This window comes from Pan troglodytes, chromosome 4, assembly GCF_028858775.2.
Source record: "Pan troglodytes isolate AG18354 chromosome 4, NHGRI_mPanTro3-v2.0_pri, whole genome shotgun sequence".
Classification (NCBI taxonomy): Eukaryota; Metazoa; Chordata; class Mammalia; order Primates; family Hominidae; genus Pan; species Pan troglodytes.
The window spans coordinates 134,074,535-134,098,058 of NC_072402.2; the positions used below are offsets into that span (position 1 = coordinate 134,074,535).

Here is a 23,524-nt window from a genome sequence, read left to right on the forward strand (position 1 = left end):
AGAAAACCAAAAAGCCATCAATGAATGAATGGATTTAAAAATGTGGTATATATACACATTGGAATACTATCTAGTCTTACAAAAGCAAGAAGTTCTTGTTATTTGCCACAACATGGATGAACCTAGAAGAATTATGACAAGTGAAATAAGCTAGGCACAGACAAATACCACATGATTTTATTTATATGGGATCTAAAATAGTTGAACTTGTAGAAGTAGAGAGTAGGTTGGTGGTGGGTGGGGTGGGTAAGGAAATGGGAGATGTTGGTCCCAAAGTACAGAGTTTCAGTTAGATGGAAGAAATAGGTTCTGATGATCTATTGCACAACATGGTAACTATAGATTATAATAACATATATTTAAAAAAACTAAAAAAAGGACTTTAAATATTTTCACTGTAAAGAAATAAGTATTTGAGGTGATTAATATCTTAATTAACCTGATTTGATCATTATATAATGTATACACATATGAAAACATCACATTATATACCATAAATATATACACTTATTATTTACCAATAAAAATAATTGTGGAGTAGCCTTTTAAAGCATGACATGAAATCCACAAGCCAAACTGAAAAAACTCACAAATAAGAAAGCATAAAATTTGAATAAATTTTCCGTTCAGGAAAGAATACCATAAAGGAGATAAAAAGACAAATTGAAAAAATATTTGCAACACACAAAATAGACAAACGTCGATTTTTTTCATAAAAAACAGTAAAAACAGTAATGAGCCAAGAAAAAATGGACAAAAGACACCGGAAGACAATTCACAGAAAAAGAAATACAAATGAACATTAAATAAGAGTTGTTTAGTCTTACTCATAAAAGAAATTCAAATTAAAATGGCACTGAGATACTGTTTCTCTCCTACAAAATCAGCAACCATTTAAAAATTTGCTAACACACACTGTCTGGAAGGAAGTGAGGAAAAGAGACTCATTCTCTCTGTCAGTGAAATTTATGATTTGAGGCTGCCTTCTGGGAGGGCAATTATCAATCTCTTATATAGTTTTCAGTGCCAGTGCTCTTTGACCCAGCGACTCCATTTTGGGGAGTTTAACTTACAGATGTGGTCACAGAAGTACAGAAAGTTGTACATATTAATGAGGTTTAATATAGAACTGTTTATTAAAACAGAAAACTGGAACTAGCCTAAAGTTCATCAATAGGGAAATGATACATAAATTACAGTGCATCTATCTTGTGGAACACTACAGCTATTGGGGAGAAAGAGGTACACTTGGAGATACTGATGTGGACAGACATTTCTGCCAGATTTTATTATTAATTTAAAAAAAGCCAGTTGGGAACTGAATGTGGGGTATATTTTAATAATTTTAAGGCAAAAAGTAAATAAATTAACATATATACATATATTTACATACACATACATATACATATATATATATATACACACACACACACACCTATGTATAAATAAAAGATTTATGCCCAGATATAAAATAAATTATTAATAAGGCTGAGTCTGGGAATTGACACTGGGGCAAAGAGAGGGTTAAGGAAGAGGAGCTTACTTCTTGCTGTCTATTTTGGGTCCTATTTGGGTGATTTTTCATATCATATATTCCTTTGATTAAAACATTGAAAAGAAGATGAATGATTTCTTCATTTATCCGTTATTCCTGTACAACAGTCGCTATTCAGGTAATTCAAGGAGAAACCAAACTCTTGGCTGCTCCAGGCTTAGCTCCTGCTTCTGACAATGAATTTTTCAACCAGTTACAGATCCAGCAGCAACATGGGATCTCAGATTATTAGCACAGTTCGGTTCCTGTCCATATTGTGGCTTAATTCACCTGAAATATATTATGCATATCTGGGCCATGTTACTGAAGTCGTTTTAAGAACAAGTCTCTGATCTTAGCCCTCTTCTCATTGATTTTTAATTCCAGCTCCCTCTTGTTGATCCTTAGGAAATACAAAAAACAGCCCTTACCAATTTTTTTTTAGTAGCCTTTCAGGTAATTTATTCATGCCTTGTTGGCTTTCTCCATCCCCTACTCTACCACTTCCTTTCTAACCCCTAATGTGTAATTTTCACAGGCCTTCTAAGTGTTTTTGAAATATAGCCTCAACAAAGAATGGTAAAAATTCCATCAAGGTAACAGGACATGAAACTGCCTGGGTCCTGCATGGTCCCCCCAGGGGCTGGGCTGGTACGTAGATGTGAGCTCACATGCCTCCCTCTGTTCACCAAGCCCATCCTGGAGACCTGGCCAAGAATATCAAGAATCCCAGGGATCTGTATTCAGTTCTGCTGAGGGGTGCAGACTGCTGGGTGTGTAAGAGAAAGATCCTCTTGAAAAACGAGGAGTGTTCTTCTTCCTTCTAAATGGATCATCACTGACCCCTGAGAGTAGGGGTTGTGTTTTGGAAAGAATGGCTGAAGCTGACCTATGGAAGCCAAGTCTGGGCCCAGCCATCATCTGTCTCTCCCTAGTCAGGGATCAGAACACCTTATCCCATCTCCTGCAGACTTGACCCTGCCTCAGTCCCTGGGGCCTACCCTCACCTTATATTAGGCTGCAGAAGTTGCTCTATGGTGGAAACACACTGGATTGTGAGATTTGGTTTTATTGATGGTGGCACTATATTTTCTAGGAATTGATGTTTATAAAGTGTTGACAAAACATGGGAGGAATGCCAAAATTAACAATATTCAGTGAGAAAAGCAGGATTCCAAATTACTATACAGCCTTGTAACAATTGTTTGAGACAAACAAATCTATGCACAGAAAATATAACTGGGTCTCCCCACTTCGTAATAGGTCACAAAACAAAGTCCTATGATGAAACTGTGGAAGAAAGAATGGAGAAATAGTCAGATAGAACACTGGAATGGAATAGAAAACAAAGAAACAGAAACATGTATTTGGGAATTGGTATGTGATAGAGGTGGATAGAGATTAGTGGGGAAAAGTTAGATTATTTAATGGATGAAACTGGGAAACTAAACATACAGAGAAAAGCAAAAACTGAAACAAACTCACTCTACATACAAAAGCAAACTCCAGCTGTACTAAGGACTTAAAAGTGAATGGTAAAGCTAATGAAAGTAATAGAAGAAAAAAAAGATGTAATATAGAATAATTCTTCATAACCTTAAGTGGAAAATAATTTCTTAACAAGACTAAATGCATAAACCATTTCAAAAGCAAGGTTTTCTGTTCAACAAAGAATGATAGACAAATATAACTGATGTTGGGGCCCAAAAATGCTACCCCAAGGCACTTTGAACTGAAGGAGATTGGTAGGGCCTTAGTAGTAAGAAGGTCACTCTGACCTTCCCCAGGCTTTGTGAGAGATGTCCTTGAAATTCTCTGACCTACTTTGCTAGAAAATAGGAAATAAGATCCTTATTCCAAAAGGGTCCTTCCCTATTCCTTGGGGGAAGGAATACTACACAGAGAAGCCGAGAAGAATCTGAACAGACAGGCCTTGGTCTATTACAATTAGATCATACCCTTTTGTCCAATCACATTTTTACATGGCTGTCTGTTCTTCATCTAAACTAAGCCTAAAAATAGACATTTCTTCCTGGGTCTTAAGGTCTTCACTTCTGAAAGCATCCATGTCATGTAAAACTTTGTTAAATAAATTTATGTTTTTCTCTTGTTAATCTGTCATTTGTTACAGGGGTGAACATTGTGACAGGTGATGGAAAAGGCATTACTCCCTTTTTGCCCCTACACAGATGAGTGACACACTGGGAAAAGATATTTGCAATGTCTGAAATAGAGAAGGAACTAGTATTTAGAATACATAAAGAACACTTGCAAAAAAGGTATTTTTAATACCTCAAGACAGAAATCCTGTTAAAAAGTGGGTAAAGCATTATTGTGTATATACACAAAGGAATATAAATCGTTCTACCGTAAAGACATACGCATGTGTATGTTAATCACAGCACTGTTTACAATAGCAAAGACAGAGAATCAACCTCAATGCTCATCAATGCTAGACTGGATAAAGAAAATGTACATAAATACCATGGAATACTACGCAGCCATAAAAAATGAGATCATGTCCTTTGCGGCAACATGATGGAGCTGGAGGCCATTATCCTAAGCAAACTAACACAGGAACAGTAAACCAAATACTGCATGTTTTCACTTACAAGTGGGAACTAAACACTAAGCACAAATGGACACAAAGAAGGGAACAACAGATGCTAGGGCCTACTCAAGGATGAAGGCTGGAAGGAGGGTGAAGAACAAAAAACTACCTATCGGGTAGTTTTTACCGCGGTACTTATTACCTGTATGATGAAATAAACTGTAAACCAAACCCCTGTGACATGCAATATACCTACATAATAAATATGCACATGTATCCCTGAACCTAAAATAAAAGTTAAAATTTTTTAAAATGTGGGTGAAGAAAAGATCAAAGTAGGCAATTCATAGAAAGGAGAAACCTACATGTCTAGACAGTATAGGAAGTGGTCAGCCTCACTAGCAATTAGAGAAACACAAATTAAAATGACTTTACGTTTCTCATACTGGCAAACATTAGACAGCAGCATGTGGCACATCAAATCTCCTGAGAGAGTGTAGACTAGGGTGGGTCTTCTGGGGATTAGTCTGCTGTGTTCACTGAACCTAGCCATGGGTATTCCTTCCTGAGTCTAAAACACAAGAATGCTTGAATAGGATTGTAAGGGGGTATAGGGATGTTCTTTGCAGCCTCCTTTGTGGTAACAACAAGTGAGAGGCAGCCTGGATGTCTACCACTAAGAGAATGAGCCAGTCAAAGACTGTAGGTGCAGGAAATAGAGTAGTAGGCAGCAGACAGAAGCAATAAACTAAACACATGTGCAAGCACACACTCAAAACAACCACCATATTTTTTCATAATTTCCATTAGAATGTAAGCTCCATGAGGGCAGAGACTACAGGATTTTAATGGTCTTTAAGAAGTCCCACCCTCTAGAATCTTGAGAACATAGTGGATGCAAAAGTCATATTTCTTGAATTTTTGATAGATACATACTTATATATCTAAATACATTAAATATATCAAAAAGGTTGCTTTTTGGAGGGGAAGGATAATGGAAGTAGGGATAAAGTATGAAGGGAAATAAAAATATGTTGATAATGTTCCATCAACTGAGTTATAGTATTAATTCAAATTTTTGTACCTAGAGGTTGGGGAGGATTAGGAGGAAACACCAAAATATGAACTATTCTGGCCAGGCATGGTGGCTCATGCCTGTAATCCTAGCACTTTGGGAGGCCGAGGCGGGCAGGTCACCTGAGGTCAGGAGTTTGAGACCAGCCTGGTCAACATGGCGAAACCCCATCTCTACTAAAAATACAAAAATACAAAAATATGGGTGTGGTGGCAGGCACCTGTAATCCCAGCTACTTGGGAGGTTGAGGTGGGAGAATCACTTGAACCTGGAAGGCGGTGGTTGCAGTGAGCTGAGATCAAGCCACTGCACTCCAGGCTGGGTGACAGAGCGAGACTCCGCCTCAAAAAAAAAAAAAAAAAAAAATGAGTCCTTTGTAGATTCTGGATATTAGCCCTTTGTCAGATGAGTAGATTGCAAAAATTTTCTCCCATTCTGTAGGCTGCCTGTTCACTCTGATGGTAGTTTCTTTTGCCATGCAGAAGCTCTTTAGTTTAATTAGATCCCATTTGTCAATTTTGGCTTTTGTTGCCTTTGCTTTTGGTGTTTTAGACATGAAGTCCTTGCCCATGCCTATGTCCTGAATGGTATTGCCTAGGTTTTCTTCTAGGGTTTTATGGTTTTAGGTCTAACATTTAAGTCTTTAATCCATCTTGAATTAATTTTTGTATAAGGTGTAAGGAAGGGATCCAGTTTCAGCTTTCTACATATGGCTAGCCAGTTTTCCCAGCACCATTTGTTAAATAGGGAATCCTTTCCCCATTTCTTGTTTTTGTCAGGTTTGTCAAAGATCAGATAGTTGTAGATGTGTGGTATTATTTCTGAGGGCTCTGTTCTGTTCCATTGGTCTATATCTCACACACCGAGGCCTGTTGTGGGGTGGAGGGAGGGACAGCATTAGGAGATATACCTAAAGTAAATGATGAGTTAATGGGTGCAGCACACCAACATGGCACATGTATACATATGTAACAAACCTGCACGTTGTGCACATGTACCCTAGAACTTAAAGTGTAATAAAATATATATATAAATAAAAAATTAAATTAAAAAAATGAACTATTCTTAGATGGTGGAATTAATGCTAATATTTTTGTTCTTGTGCTCTTCTATATTTTTTAAAATTCTATAATCAGCAGTGTTTTACTTTTATTATCCCCAAACCCAACACTTTAAAAGGTTTTTGTCATACTTGAGAGGGCACTGTCCCCAATACCAAGTTTCCTCTCTCAGCTGCCCTCCATCCTTTTATCTGTTCTGCTTTTCCCAACACCATGAGTGCGCACACACACATATGTACACATACACGGAACACACACACCATGTACACATATGACACACACATGTACACATACACACAACACACACATGGACACACACATTTATGAAGTTCCCATATCACTGGCTTGGTTTGTGCTTGGTGAATAACCAAGAAATTAATAACCTCCAGTTTTCTCCAGACTGACCTCTTAGTTAGGATTATCTTTGGCTTCCTAGAATATATGACCCATGGTATGACTCACTGACCTCTGCCCTAGTTTGCCCTACTGGAGGTCTTCCTGGATTCCTGGTCTCAGCCTTCACCAGTTTATCTCAACCTGGTGTTTACCCTAATGTACTGAGTTGAATAGCACCCTGCAGCCCAATGCATGTCCTTTCTGGTACCTCAGAATGTGACCTTATTTGGAAATAGGATATTTGCTGGTGTAACTAGTTAAGATGAAGTCCTATTGAAATAGGGTGGATCCTCAATCCCAAATGACTGGTGTCCTTATCAGAAGAGAATTAACATAGAAACACACAGTGAGAACCCTATTGCATTATAACAGAGGCAGAGACTGGAGTGGTGCGTTGACAAGTCAAGGTTTGGCAGAAACCACCAGAAACTAGGAAGAGGCAAGGACAGATCCTCTCCTAGAGCCTCCAAGGAGGGCGTGACCCTGCTAATACCTTGATTTTGGACCTCTAGCCCTCAGTACTGTGAGAGAATAAGGTTCTGTGGTTTTAAGTCACCACGTTTGTGCTACTTTGTTATTGCAGCACTCAGAAACTCCAACAACCACCCATACTCAATTGAGTATTTGCCAAAGGAGATTTTGGGTGGCCAGAAAAGCCTTGATTGCACCCAGTCTCTTCTTGGCATGGCATTTTGAATGTCCAAAGTCCCACGAAGGAAAGGAGAAGGAAGGAGAAGGGGAGGTCTACTCCATATCTTTATTTATGCTAAAATGAGCTTTAGTTTAACATAAATCAGATAGAAGATTCAGTCATTTTCCTGTACTTTAATGAAAAATTTACTTAGTTCATGCAGCCAACAGAGAGAGAAAGATGTTTTTAGAATCTTGGAAATTCAATGGGAAGATTAAAGTCCACTGGAATCCTTTCCATTCTGGGGTTATCACTTCTGAACCCACTTTCCAATACCTCCGCTTTGCAAAGAACAATTTGGCTGAGCCTGGGACACACTCTCTTCTAAGGTCAAGGTCAATTTTCCATCAAAGGTCAAGGTGAAAAATTGGAATTGACATCACTCTCCTGTTCTCCTTCTATTTTACTGGGCTCCTGTCTTACAGGAGAAGTTAAAGAGCTGTCTCTGTTCTGCTTCCTGTCCCTATTCCTCTCCACTGCCTGGAGCACCACTGTGAAGCACTGAGAGGTCACAGAGATAGGAGAAGCAGGGTCCTGGGGAGCTTAAAGACAAAACGGTGGTCCTGGAAGCAGCCAGGAGCCAGTCACCTGCTCCAACTGCGCTGTGGCTTCATCTGCAATGAAGCACCTGCTGGTGGAGATGCGCTAGTCCTTCTGCATTCGTATGCCACTCACCCCTTCCTGGGAGGGTCTCATCTTCCTACATAGGTCTTCCAACTCTTTCCATTCTTGTGCTTTCCAGTCCATTTTCTATAGCAGGTAGAGTAGATCTTTCCAAACTGCATATATGAGTCACTCACTCACTTGCTGAAAACATCCGATGCCTCACCATTCACCCTACAATGAAGTCCAACTTCTTACACGGCCACTAATGGTAAAGCCGCGGCTAAGGTCTCTTTAGCATCCATGTCACCTGCCACTTCTGTTTACTCCCTCCAGTAGATCCAGACCATGTTACTCACAATTCTCTGAATGGGCTTCTTTTTCTCCTTCCCTTCACTGGGCTATTTCATGTGTCATTTCCACACTCAGAGCCCTCTTTCCTATTCTCTGTTGTCCATTTATCTCTTTTATTCCATTGGGTTTCATTTTAGACATTGCTGTAAGCTGCCCCATTGAGACAACTCTTTTAAAATTGCTTTTTTGTTTTCTAGCACAATTGTAATGCTGTGTTTATTGGTATGATTACATGAAGGACACCTATCTTCTCCCCTTGACAATAAGGTCCTTGAGGGCAGGAACTTTATCTTGTTCATTTTATGTCAGCATCCAACTCAGAGCCTTGTCCAGACTAGAAGATTTATATGTATTCATTGCATGAATAGGGAATTTTCAGATGGCTCTGTTACTAGGGCCTGCCTACCTCTGATATTCTGTGAGTCTATAGATCTTGTCCCCATCCTGATAAATATTTTCTGTATTTAATCTGAGTGTGAATTTACTGCTAATAAAACATGTGCCTCCCTGCAGATGGTGCGTGCAGCATACTTGATTAATGCTACTCTACTATGATTAATGTATATAGCATTGTAATTATTTTTTCAGAGAAAAATCTCTGCATTTCCATTTGATTTAATTTGTACTACTACTCATTGGCTAACATCCTCAAAGAACTGTTTCCATTTTCTCCATATCTCTGATATTTCAGACTGATAGTTGCATTTGTGTAGGAAATGATTTTTCTCAATTTTTTTATGTGTAGTGATGAATCTTTTCCACGGAGATATTTTTCAAAAAATAATCTCTGTATTTGTCAGGATCTCTGCCTGCCCATTTCCTCCCTCCTCCTCTTTTGCTTCTCTATCTTTCCAGCCCACGTCGCCTCTCTCCACAGTAATATGTTAGCAGCACTCTAAGCTTATTCAGTTTTAGTGTTCTGCATTTTTTTCAATTGGAAAATATTCCCTTGGCCTATTTTTAACCATGGAGCTCACACGTACAGCCTAGTTGTTTTCTTGTGCTGGAAAAATCTGCCATGGGAATGGGAAGCTTAACAGAAATCAGCAAGACCCTCTGAATAGAGGAGGTGCTGAATTTTAAGCCGTGTTACTGGGAGGAAAAGTTGTGGTGCTGAAGATCCAGTGGGTGCTGAGAAACAGAGAGATCTTCATGGAGCTCTCTGGTGAAAAATTAATAGTGCTTATTGTGTATATCAGCTTCTCTGTAAGAAGTTATGTATTTTTTATCCCATTTAATCCTCACCAACACCCTGGGAGGTCATTATTCATTAATTTGATCACTGATTTATTTGTCTATTTACTGAACTAATATTTACTTAATACTATATGTGCCAGGATTTTCTGGAGGTTAAATGAGATGAAGTTTCCTAGCAACTTGATGAATGGCAATGTCACTTACAGAGTTGGACAGATTAGGGTAAGAGCAAATGTTTGGGTGGAGAAAACAAGCATTCCAGTTGTTTGGTCAAGTTACAACTGAAGTACAGTCATGCATGGCATAATAGCATTTCACTCCAGAATGGACTGTATATATGACAGTGGTCCCATGAGATTATAATGGAGCTGCCCTATACAGGTATATCATTAAAAATTTTATACGGTATTTTACTGTGCCTTTCCTATTTAGATATGTTATATACACAAATTCTGACCACTATATTACAGTTGTCTACAGTGTTCAGTATAGTAACATGCTGCACAGGTTTATAGCCTAGGAGCAAGAGGCTATCCCATATAGTCCAGGTGTGTAGTGAGCTGTATCATCTAGGTTTGGGCAGGTACACTCTGTGATGTTCACACAGTGATGAAATTGCTTAAGGATGCATTTCTCAGGACATATCTTCATTAAGTAACACATGACTGTATCCTACCCTCCATTTTTCAAATGAGGAAACTACCTTCCAATAGATGCCCAAGATTACATGGTTGGTAGGAGAGAGAACCAGGTCAGTCTGGTTCCAGGGCCAACCTCCTCGCTGTCCACTTCTCAGCCTCAAGGAGATGAAGCATGGTGCAATGGGTGCCCTCCAGGGCCTGCCCCTCTGTGCTTGTCTCTTTTATCACACTCAAATAACTGTCACCCAGAGCATACAGTCTCCCTGTATCTTGGAGGCAGATACTCATGACACAGACCCCAGAAGAGAAACATCATCTAATTTTAGGCACTATTTGTGACCCAATGAAAAGTTGTTATTAAAGGACACATTAATTGACTCATTTTCCTGTGATGACTCATTAATGAATGGTCTGGGAAAAGCATTCCCCTAGACACTTAGGCAGAAAAATAGAAAAAAACAAAGCTAACATAAGCAGAAGTCACTTTGTCCCTTTTCTGGAGACAAGCCAGTCCCTGGGTCTTGCTCTCAGGTATGGGGTCGTGTGACCAGGCCCTAGTGTGGCCCTGAGGAAAGGCATGCACACTTTGACTACATTTCACCTGTGTATGCTTATTGAGTGGCAGTTCCATCGACTCATCACTGATATCCATCAGCTTTCTTTACTCACATTTCTGCATCATCAGATGCTCAAACACAGGACTAGAGGGACACAGATCCCTGAGGGGATTAGGGATGGTATACAGTCATCCCTCAGTATCTGCAGATGATTGGTTCCATGAACTTCCCCCCTACCAAAATCTGAGGGTGCTCAAGTCCCTGATATAAAATGGCATCATATTTGCATATAACCTATGCATATCCTGTATACTTTAAATCATTTCCAGAGAATTTATAATACCCAACACAATGTAAATGCTATGTGAATAGTTGTTCTACTGTGTTTTATATATTTGTATTATTTTTATTGTATTGTGATTTTTTTGTTCCGAATATTTTCCATCCACAGTTGGCTGAATCCATTGATGTGGAACCGTGGATAGATACAGCCAAATGTATAAGCTCATGCTTTGAGGACTTTTCTTCTAGATTCTGTCTTACACACACAGGCACACATCACGCACATAAAACTTCCTTTTAAGACCTGCAGCCTTCATAGCTTAAAAAATATTTTCCCAATAGAAAAGGAAACAATTTTCAAGTCATTTCCTGCATGTTAAGCAGGCATTTGTTTATACTACCAGCCAAGCTTTCAAACTTCAAGGAAATGTATAATATTTTTCCCAGGGTGTTGGACTATAACGTTTAAAAATTCTAAAATGATTGAAAGTATGTGAGAAACTGGTGCAAACACTGAAAGCTGGGGCAATAGGCTTATTCAGCAGCAGCCCAGGTGGGGGCCTTTCCCCAGCTTCCTGTCTCCCTGGCTGCACACAGCCAGAGGTTAGATGTGCTCTGAGCCCTGGCACAACAAGACAAAGTCACTCCTTCTCCTCACTCTTCCCCTTTCTATTCTGATAAGTTTGCAAGCAGATTACAAATTATCACCTAAACATCTTTACCTTCCACAATGGGATCTCTCTAGATATCATAGCAGGTGGCAAATTGGTCTGATTTATCATTATTTGCATTTTTAATTTGTAGTATTTTAGGCCCAGAGAATTTTCATGAGTCTTAAAATGATAGCACAAACATTAATACATAATTCATCATCTATTTTTCATAATACATGTGGTTAGCAACCCATTGATAAACAGAAAAATCATTACCACTTTAAGTAGGATAAAGTTAGTTCCTGCCCCCTAATCTTCCCCTCTGAAGTCTCAAAGGATAAATTGCCTGTGACTGAAACACCATCGACAGCCTCCGTGCTATTTTGTCAACAGGAAGAGCCTTCTTCGTTGTAGCTTTGTTATTCTTTAGAACCACCAGATGTTAAATAACTGCAATACGGTGTTTGTGGGGCTTCCACAGTCTCTGATTTGGGCACACTAGATGCTTTCAAGTGTAAGCAAAAGATGAGAAAGCAAGAGAGATACCCCTACCCCATACTGCTTTCTCTTTCCTTCCAAAGTCCTAAACCTCACTCTACAATATTCCCTTGTCATCCTTTCTTTCCATGTCCCCGCCCTGCCCCACCAGGCATTGCTGTTTCCATAACTCAGTTGGAAGAAATATTAATTCCTCTAATTGTTTTGAAATAACAGCTCCACAGAAAAATAAAATGCATAGACAAAATGCCCAGGAATTTGACTGGGAAGCAAATAAAGGAGACTAGCAAAATAAAATGGACGCTAACCAATTTTATCAGAAAGATGATCAGTGAAGAAAACCGAGCAGATTAATTCAGGAGAGCTTCAGACATCACATTGTGTTCTTGGTGGCTGTTACCCAACTGAGATAGACAAATTTTTTATTTTTCCTGGCTACTCTAGGTGCCTCTACACAGAGAGCACATATTCCACAAGGATGAAGCACTTCTGAGAAGTCCAGCTCACACCAATCTTCCCTTTCTCTGGCTCCTACTGCATAGATAAACCAATCAACCAAAATGTCATTTGTTGGCAGTGCTCCCAAAACCCATTTTAGGTACTGTGGGGAAGATCAAGAAGACACACTTTGCTCTCCATACACATACAGTGGAGCAAATGATTGGGAACAGCTATTTAATGTGTATGGACTTTGTGCCCCCAACCAGCCTGTAACTTTCTTTAGAGCTTCCTCGTTTCACTATATCCATCAAACGCTGCTATTAAATCCACCCATGTAGGAAGAGTTTAAACCATAAAGAAAAGGAGTCACTTGCTTCATCAGTTGAAATGATTATTGTTTTAGGATTTACTTTATTCCCTTCATCAAGTATTTCCGGAATGCTCACTAGCTTATTGGGTACCACACAAGGCACTGGGGAGGCCCCAGTGACCACATCAAGTTTTAATATCTTTCTAGATCCAAGATTAGAGAGACGTAAGAAAATCCTTGAACAGTTACATGATTTCCACACCAAAAATAATGGCTTGCTAGTGGGCATCTAACTCCAGCCACAATTTGCTGAAGACCTTGACATTGGCTGCAATTTTTGTTAATGACTAGTGTCTATTCTGGTGATAAAGTGACTTCAAAAACAATAGCCTGGGAAAACTAAATCCAGGCTTTTCATGGATGATGCTTCCTAGTCAGGAAGAGTTTTTCCCTGAATGAGTATTTTAGGGGATGTGGAGGATGACATATGACATTTCCAATGAGAATCTGATAGTTTTTTACACAACTGATGGCATCAGGTCATCTCCATAATATGTGACTACAAGCAGCAATGTGTGGTCCCTTGAAAGCAGAACAGATTCAGAAAGAGTGCATTTTAGAAGACACTCTCTTGCTCTTTATTTTCTTTTTTATTACAATTTGACTTCTTTCCTGCTAAGCTGCTCTCCTCTGAGAAGATTTATAATGTCAGGAATGCATATATAAGACTAACTGAATAACTAATAAAGTTCTAAAGGAACAGTTATGTTAATTTATACTGTGCCATTTGTCGACAATCCAAAAGACATTACTTGAAATAAAGGTAACTAGGTGGATGTTAATAGCAAGCAAATGTATTGATGCAAACTCTTATTCCAAGTAAGTCACTGAATTGTAGAAAGGATTTTTCATCACGTTACTGGTGTTCTTAATTGTCCACAATTTTCATATTTACTTTTAAAATCAAAATATCATAGTAGATGCTTTCAAACGAACTTCCAGTTTTAGATATTGCAAATACTGAAATATGCCAGATTTGAGTTTTACTAAAAAAAATGGCTCAGATGTAATTCCAAATGTTAGTTTAGTATCATTTTATTTAGTAAGGCTGTCATGCTCCCACATATGGTAGAGAATTGTGCAATTTTCCAGATAATCTGATCCAAAAAAATATTTTTTTTGCTTGAATTTTTAAAAAAGTTTTTGGGCTTGAAATATCTGAATTAATTGGTTTAGCTGTTCCTTTCACACGGCCAATGCAGAATAGGTCAGAAGACTGAGCAACAAGCAAAGTTCAACCAATTCTCCTCAGCACATCCTTGACCTTAATGTTGGTAGATAAGGTTTACTGTACAGAAAAAAACAAAAAAGAGGCTATATTCCTTAAGACTTTCTTTCAGTAATCTCTACCTCTACATCCACTAAGTTTTTCAGATGAGACCATACAATGTAGGATTTAGAGAAGTGGCTTCAATTTAGTGGTTGGGTCTCAGATGGGGGACAGATGACATAAAGTAAACTTTTTAAATAATTATTATCTAGTCCCAACTTGTGAGCCCCTGCAACCTCCTGTTGGCCTGGCCTTTCTGTCCCTGGCTTATGGCATGAGCATCTTCCTACAGAAGCTTCCATGGCCTCACCTACATACAACAAAATTTTCTCCCTCTTCAGTCCCAGTGCCTCACACTCCAAATTCTCCAATTAATCTTATTTACCAGACAAGTTAATTTCCCAAACTCTAGTTTTCATCACTTTAGTTCCCTAATTACTTTCCATGGCTCTCCCTTTCCTACAAGACAACCTTAAAAGTGCTCAGCCTGACCTGCTGGGTCCTTTGAGATCCTTCCCCAACTGATCTCTTCAGCATTCCTCCTGAATGGCCTACAGAAAGCCTGTATTTGAGTCACATGGAACTACTCATCCTCCCTGCTCTGGCCCATTCTGAGACTCATCTTCACTTACCTCCTCCAAATGCCTACTCTCTCTTCGTAATGACCCAACCACTCCTACTCATTAAGGCCCAACCCAATTACATCTCCTTTGAGCCCTCCCTGAAAAACGTGTCCCAGGAGAGCCTTCCTTGGTATGAGCTGGTACCCATTCTTGGCTGTATAATTGTATGCCATACAGGGGCAGCTCCCCCAATGACATCTAGTTTGGATCATGAAGTTTTCACTTGTGGTAACAGCTCTGTGTGCAATACCTCTTTGTATGTCATGTAGCACATGATAGTCTCTGGTTGAATGGCAGGATGAGAAATAATGAGCCCAGTTGTGGTTCCTACTCTTCCAGCTATACCTTCTGCAGTGGGCAATCCTTTATCATTCAGGTAAAAACAAGTGAAACCTCACAAGCTCAATATACAAGCAAGGCTCTGGCCCTCAGTTTCCTGAAGTGGCTAAGAGTTGACTCTGGGGTCTGAGTGCTTAGATTAGAAAAATGGTTTTGCTATTTACTAGCTATGTGATCCTCTCTCTACTTCTGTGCCGTCATATAAAATGAGGCTGATAACAGTACTCATGTCATATGGTTGCTGAGAAGATTAAATAAGATCATATAGATAAGGTGGTTAGTGCTAGGCACACAATAAGTGCCCATTAAATATTTGCTCTTAGCCAGGTGTGGTGGCTCACGCCTATAATCTCAGCACTTTGGGAGGCCGAGGTGGGCAGATCACGAGGTCAGGAGATCAAGACCATCCTGGCTAACATGGTGAAACCCCGTCTCTACTAAAAATACAAAAAATTAGCTGGACATGGTGGTGGGCACCTGTAGTCCCAGCTACTTGGGAGGCTGAGGCAGGAGAATGGCATGAACCCAGGAGGCGGAGCTTGCAGTGAGCCAAGATCGCGCCACTGCACTCTAGCCTGGGTGACAGTGCAAGACTCTGTCTCAAAAAGGAAAAAAAAATTGCTCTTATTATTATTAAACACTGTGTGAAAAGAATTTCATACTTTAGGGCCCAGTTTTCTCTTTCAGGTGGAATGTCAGTTGACAATAAAAGCACAGGCCTGCTATTGAAAAATGCACTTTGGAGATGCATCCTCTAGGCTGACCTGGCAGGTCAAGGTGTTCTCAGAGTGATTGAATTAGAGCTTTCGCCTGAGCTCATCTACTAGGGTGACAAACTCTACAGAGACAGTTTCATTCTTATTTTCTTAAACCTCCTCCTCAGCCCATTGACAAGAAAATGGCAAGAACTTCCCAGGTTTAAGAAAAGCTGCAGCTAGCTCTTCCTATTAGACTGAGACTGATCAAGACATTCCAGGATGAGAGAGATGTGAACAAGACAAATCAAAGCCACATGGGTGAAATAATCAAGAAGTCTAAGCCCTGCACTAGGAAATAACTACAGGTCCTTAGGTGTCCTAGACACTCCTGAGCTCCCTGAGGCAGAGCTAAGGCATTGACATCAGAACCACAACATAATCCTGCCTGCACTCGCCTGTCTTTTACTGCATGCATTTGTACTCAAGTCACTTCTTACCGCATTTATGTAGTTTAAAGCATTTCACCCAGAGGGCTGCTTTTCCTCAGGCCTACCTCTGATAGGTGAGATGTGTTCCCCTCCTCCCCTGGGCCTGCCCAGTAAGATCCCGAAGCTTCCCTCTTTCTTAGATTTGAAGACAACCCATTTCACACTGGACACACGTGGAAGAGCCCCTTGGGCAACCTGCCTGCAGGGTGCTAAGTGGGAGAGTTACCTTAAATTCAGTCTCAATGTTGGCTAGTCTGGCTAACTCGTTGCTGAGCTCCAGGGCGGTGAGGACAGGGTCTTCGCTGGACAGGGACAAGTAGGCAGCACTCGCCAGTCCTTTGTAGGCGTTCATGCGCGAGCGCGAGTGGCTGAAGGAGTCTTTCCGCTGTTTCTCGGTGCACTCATTGCACTTGCAGAAGTAGTCGTGGGGCCGCTCGATGCGGGCGCCCTTGAGCAGCAGGATGTGCACGATCTCATACTCTTGGCAGTGCGCCGCCAGGATGATGGGCGTGATGTCGTGGGAGAAGCGCGTGCCGTCCTCGTCGTAGGCATAGAAGTCGTCGTCGCGCAGCTCCTGTTCCAGCGGGCTGAGCGTCAGGCGCTGGCCCTGCGCGAAGGCCGGGTGGTTGAGGATGGCCTCCACGATGCGCACATAGCCCTTGCTGATGGCCAGCAGCAGCGCGTCCCCCACCCGTGCCAGGTTCTCCTTCTTCAGCAGCAGCTCCGTGACCTCTAGGTGCTCGTTGCCCACGGCCAGCTGCAGAGCGTTCTGCCCCATGTAGTCCACACAGTTGAAGTTAAGGGTCTTGGACTCCTCCAGCATTTTCCGGACCACCGGGATGTTGCCATACTCAGCCGAGTCCAGGAAGCGCTCCTCCTCGGGCGTCAGACTGGTGCCCTTCTCGTTGAACATGTAGGCGGGACCTCGGATGGCCTGGCGACGGCCCTTCTCCCTCAGCGTTGTGTGCCGGCGCTGCATGTTTTTGAAGGTGCTGTTCCTCAACCTATGGGACAAGGCAAAGATGCCCTGTTACTTTCCTGAGGATTCCTTAGCAGTAGAGTACACAAAAATGGTTGAGATACACAAAGAATATCATGCTTGGAATCTTATGAGGAATTGTGCAATCTTACAAATCATTGTCTTAATCATCAAGATTCAGACACACTGGGTTACCTGTACTATTTCTTTCAAGTGGTAGAATATGACTCAGTTGTCTGCCTCTATACGCCTTGGGTGGAGACGGGGTGGCAGAGCTGAAAAATGGATTTAGAAGGATCCTAATAAGAGCTGGAGGCTGGGGCGTAGGGTGGTGGTATGCCTGAAGCAGGCAGGAGGCTATTAGTTTTATTTCCGTTTGTATAAAGTCGAGAGAGCCACTAAACCCCTCTGTGCTTTCGTTTTCCCACCTGTACAATGCGGATAACTTACATGTGCTGCAGAGTCTGTAGGAGGATTAAATGAAGTAATTTGTAAGTAGAAAGTATAAGTCAATGTAGGTTTTATTCTGTTCCCTCTTGCCTCTTTTTATGCCCAGCTCTCCAAGGGCTGTGCCATAGAGTTGGCCATCACAAATATGGCTGCCTTCGGTTCAGATGTCTCCCCCTGAATGAGCTCCTGCACCATGGCAAAACTGCAGCAATATGCATGCATGCATATCACACGTATCTGTTTCTACATTCTGTGCTGTTCTTTATGGGGACAGTGCTTTCTGGTCCACACACAACCTAGGCACCTATTAAAGGGCAAGATGTGGCAGGGAGCAGGACTAGAATCCTGCCACTTTCTGATGGCCACTGAAGCAACCCTTCTGAGAGAATTCAGCCTTAGCTTCTTAAGATTGAGCCTGGATTTTTATATGGATGGAAGAAATAGCTCAACTTACATGCTGGGTCCCCTTCTTACTTATTGCTGTTTCCCAGTGTGGCCTAGTGTAGAGCTTAATACTAATGCTACTAATAATAGCAGTTAACATTTATTAAGCACCTAATATATGCCAGGTATTATACTAAGAGCTTCACATATATTAACTTGTGTAATTCTTGCATCAAATCTATGAGGAAGGTGCTATTATTCTCCTCATCCTCAGATGAAGATACTAAGAGTAGGGGGGCTGAAAGACAGACTTTGAAGTTAGAAGGTTTAGAGTAGGAATCCGGGCTCCATCATTTGCCAGTCTTGGACAATGTAAGTTACCCAAACTTACATTGCCAAAGTGTTGAAACAGCAAACTAGAGACAATAACAGCTACTGTGTAATTTGAGCTCAAGTCAGGGATATGCCATCTCCAGCTAGCCTTGAGACCTTGAGCACGTCCCAGCTTCTAGATCTCAGATAACTATGAAATAGAGGGGCTGGACCAGGTGTTTCCTAAGCCTCTACCAACTTGGACATCTTAAAGTTTTTTGATTCTCCAATTGGTTCTACCTGTATTTTCTATTTTTCTTTTCTACTCTACCTCCACTCACATTATTCAGAGAATATTAGAATGGCATAAATTTTAACAAGAGTGTATCTGTTTTAAAGAGTAAGTACTTGGATATTTGTTTTTAACTATTTTCCATGGTCCCAGAGAATTGTCTTTTTTTTATTTGTTATGTCTTCATGCATAAACAATACTCAGTATTTCACTTTAGCCATTTTTAAAAATAGTCAAACAAAAATGATCACAGAGAAAGGCTTTAAAATTAAATCCAATTTTTTGAGATTTTTTTTAAAAGTTATGCAATTAGCCTTGTGAATGTTTAAATTGGGGACTCCATTTAGTTTTCTGCTCATTGTACCTTTCGACCTGCTCAAACCTTTTTGGTTTTAGCTCCTTGGGGGCCGTATGTCTGGTATAAAGCAAAGAATGCAGATCAGATCTTGGTACTCTAATCCTGCCTGGAGCTGAGTCACACTTCCCTTGGGAAAAAGCTCCTAAATTATATATGGAGCAACTTCTTTATCTGCACAAAATAAAAAGAATAATTATGGGCAACTCCCTCAAAAGTCAACTGTGGGTGATAAATCCTAATAGAGAGCTCTGTACACCTTTAGGAAGAGCGTCTGAACCACCATCCACTTTTTTAAAGTGCACTTTGATAAAAGATTGCTGGGGAAAAGACTGTCAGAATTCAAATTCATGAGATCCTTCTGAGCCCATTCCTTTCAACAATGCCATCATTCCAGAGACAGTCTGCTCAGTGGTACCAAAGGCAGACTGTGGATTAGGAGTCCCAGAAAAACCTTTACAGGAGAGAAAGATTCACAAATGGTGTGCAGGCACTTATTATTATAGGGTTTTCAGAAAGAGAAAGTTACTGAGTCAAAAGCTAAGCAGTTACCCTATTTGTATTCCCAAGAGGCTTTGTTTCAGGAGATGTAATGAACTCAGTTTCAAGGCCTGTCATCTGGGCACACACACACACACACACACACACACACACATAGAAGATGAGCCCAAAGAAGACTAATAATAATCTTTTTCATGGAAATACTCAGCCTGTCCTACAATAGGCTTCTACTTCTCTCAGAAACACTTTTTTTTTTATTCTTAGCCATCACAACTCAACCTGAGAAAAAGCAGTTCACACTCAAGAGCATCTGAGCAGTGTGTCAGATACGAAACAGCAGCTGTCCGAGAAGAAGCCAGCAATACAGCTTGATTCCACGGCACTTTTCCATTAGAGGTCTGCTCAAGAGGGAGAATAGGTCAGACTACAAGGTCAAGGGTACCCAACTATTACACAGCAACAAGCCATGGAGAGATTAACTCAAAGGAAATTTAATGACTACTGAACCAAGTCATAGCAGAGAAATATTTCACAAGGAACACGTAAGTATTCAATCTAAATTCAGAGTCCCTGTGAATATCATAGACACTGCAGCCTACAAACTTAAAGGATATTCAAGCATTGTTTGTTAATTCCACTCATTACAAAACAAAACAAAACATAAAAAGCAAAGTATTAGCATTCTCATCTTTTAGGTGAAGAAACTCTGGTAGGTCAAGTGAAAAGACTAAATCTTAGGTCCTAAGACTTTGGACAAATAATTTCTGCACAAGGGTAGGGCATCATATAAATCTTGATGTTTCTACAATAATTATGTTTTATCAAAAAAAATATGTGTATAGCTAGTACTTGGCAGACGTTAAAATGTCCTCACCATTTGACATGCATTTTTCTGAATGACCTTGAAAGCAGACACCCAGATGTAGTAAGAAATAAACAAGACTCTTTCGCAGCCTTTAAAACCTCAGCCTTGAAAAACATTTGGATGCTCACAAAATCATCAATTCTGTTCCTTTCCTAGCAGAATTTAGCATTAAAAATGAAATCTTATGAGCCTTAGAGTCATGTATGCATATAAGCAGATAATGGCATGTGCTACTCAGTGAAATTGCTTCCAATGCGAGGGGCTTCACAATAGACTATGAAGCCATGAGAATTGATGCAGATATTGATGGAGGCCTTTTAACCTCACTGTGGCCTTTTTATTAGCTCTGACTCCCTCTTACCCTAATATCCATCTAATGATGCTTTTTAGACCTTTATGCACTTGTGAATATATTCAGCCACCATATCCTTGCTATTTAATTTTGATATCACAGATATTCATGTTTTAGCTATACATATCACATGGGTTGGAAAGAATCCACAAAAGATGCTGTGTCAGAAAGATAAAGTCACATGGCTCACAATAGTTGGTGGCCAAAGCTTACACTCATGAATCAGATGTGCTGCCCTGCTGAATTCTGGAGATCTTATCACAGTTTTAGGGCCAATGATAAGCAAAATGAATCTCCCTAAAATGCAATTGGCATTTGATTGCCCCTATTTTAGTATTTTTCTTAAAAATGAACTTTGAATGCAAATACATTTTTATTTGCATATATTATTGAGATAATGTGTGATTAAATACCCCAATTAAGATACTTTGTTTTACATTTTCCAGAAATGCATACAATTAACATTTGATGTCATTTGGAAGAAGGATTCCAGTGGAAACAAAACCATATATGAGAGGAGGACTGATTATTAAACTCCCTCTTGATCCTTCAGTTGTTATTTTTATCAAGCTGCTCTTACAGATGCATCAGCCAGTCTGAAGGAAGCCAGATGTCATTGACACATGAAAAGTATAAATCTTGTGCCCTAAGTCCAGCTGCAGATGAGCATGGCCATAAAGGCTTTTGGAGACAGAAATTGTGGTTAATTACTGAAGAAGAAAAGGCCACTTAATCAAAATTTTTTTTAGAGATATTTGTTGTCTCTTTTCTAAAATGCTACATGCATCAAAATTCTCTATGGAAATTATCCAAGCTTAAAATCAATTCAGCCTGTAATATTCCCCAACTGGATATAGAACCAAACAGAATCTAGGAGTCAGATCAAACACCCAGGAAAACCCAGCTTTGATCTGTGCATCTTCTCCCAAGAGTACATATTCTGAGTATTAGTCTAGAGCAACAGTGATGAAATAGTCATTTGGAGTCTTCTCCTAAACCACAGTTCTCTTGCCAAAATAAAGGGAGTAATAAAGCCCATTCCTCATGTTCCTCAGGAGCACAGTGAAGATTAAATAATGTCTACCAAATGCCCTGGATACCATAACACTTTATACAAATGTTCATGACAATAATGATCAAAATCTTACCTATCAATGCACTTAAGTACACAATTATTAGAATTGTCTCACATTTTACTGTACATTGATATACTCAGCTTAGCATTTTTCTAAATGACTATACAATAGTTATATTTAACATATAATACACATTTACCATGTAGACACTGTCCTAAGTGCTTTACATAAAGTACTGTTTTAAATAAATTATCTTCTGATAAGGTTAGCTATTTTCCTGAATGACTATTTAATCATAGTGATTAACATTTGTTTCACATTAACCGCGTGCCAGCCACCATGCTGAGTAATTTATGTGCATTGTCATTTATATTTATTTATTCATTTATTTTTCAAATAAGATATAAAGAGAAATTTAACATTATAGGTACTCAACACAATAATGCCAGCCTGTAAACACAAATGGCAATGTAATGATGAATGAATTGTAAATATAAACATATAAAAAAGGAGGTAAGTACATAAATCATTAAGCAAAAATGATTAGAAATGTATAGCGAACATGACACATTTGAGAACATGCATTATCATTTTAAGTTCTCACAAACTATTACATGGTTTAGGTGCTATTGTCATTCCCATTTAACAGATGATGAAGTGATGGTCAAATTAATTAACCACTTTTCTGAAGCTACACAATGTGTCAGTGGTGGACTCACTATTAAGGATCTAGTCTGTCTGCTTTGAAAGTTTGTGCTTTTGGCTAGTATGACACTGCCAGCCATCTTCTTTTTGTCTTTCTGGTTTTTTTTGTTTTGTTTTGTTTTTTGTTTTTCTGAGTTTCTTTAGGCTATAACTTTTTCCATTAGAGTTCAAGATCCTTGAGGGTAGGGAATACTCGTGTATATGGCATATGCACCTGGTGCCCTGTACTCCTGATGCCTGGCATATGGTGCTTGGTCAATCAACTTAATTCATTCCTAAATATTTGAATCTGGGTTGGTCATTTAAGAAGATCAGTACATTGAGGCTGTTGGTGTTTACCAGCATCTTCCTTCTCACAAAATGCAGGAGCCATATAATTCTATAACTGTTATTTCCTACTTATGACTGGCAACATTTAAAATAAGGTATGAATTCCTAAGTAAAATCAGTTTCTAATTAGCTCCACTATAAATTATGGCCCATAAGTTGCTAGATGAAGCAGCTAATATCAGAGGGCATATGATGTCCCTTGGTGACTGAGCAGAAAATTGAGACATTCTCACTTCTTCACACTACTCCTGAAAATTTTTACATATTTCCAAAGGCATCCAACTTATTTCTAAGTATCACCTTCCTTTTTCTGTTGAAATTGAGGTGAGATAGTGAATGTAAACTATTTATCATTGCCTTGTAAGTGCTCTAGTGAAATTGGATATTATTAGCTCTATTTAACTTATTACAAATATATTAATTGTGGGTTTAAGGCATTTAAGTTCCCATCTAAGCTACTGATAATAATTTGCTTGTACAACATATATACTTTAAATAAAAGAAAAAAAGATATATACCTAACTACCCCATGGTATACATGAGTTCGTACATTTCGCCAGTTAAATCCTACAGGAAACAAGCAAAGTATCCTTCTTTTACT

At 39.6% G+C, this 23,524-nt stretch overlaps 1 protein-coding gene across 1 annotated transcript in view; it reads right to left on the minus strand.

The window, feature by feature from the left end:
• Nucleotides 1-17,326, minus strand: part of TRPC7 (transient receptor potential cation channel subfamily C member 7) — a 141,973-nt gene extending 124,647 nt beyond the window's left edge. Inside the window, exon 1 of the mRNA XM_016953877.4 lies at nucleotides 16,549-17,326. Coding sequence (XP_016809366.1) covers nucleotides 16,549-17,301 — 753 coding nt within the window. The 5' untranslated portion in view covers nucleotides 17,302-17,326. The remainder of the gene's footprint in view (nucleotides 1-16,548) is intronic.
• Between the last annotated feature and the right edge of the window lie 6,198 nt (nucleotides 17,327-23,524).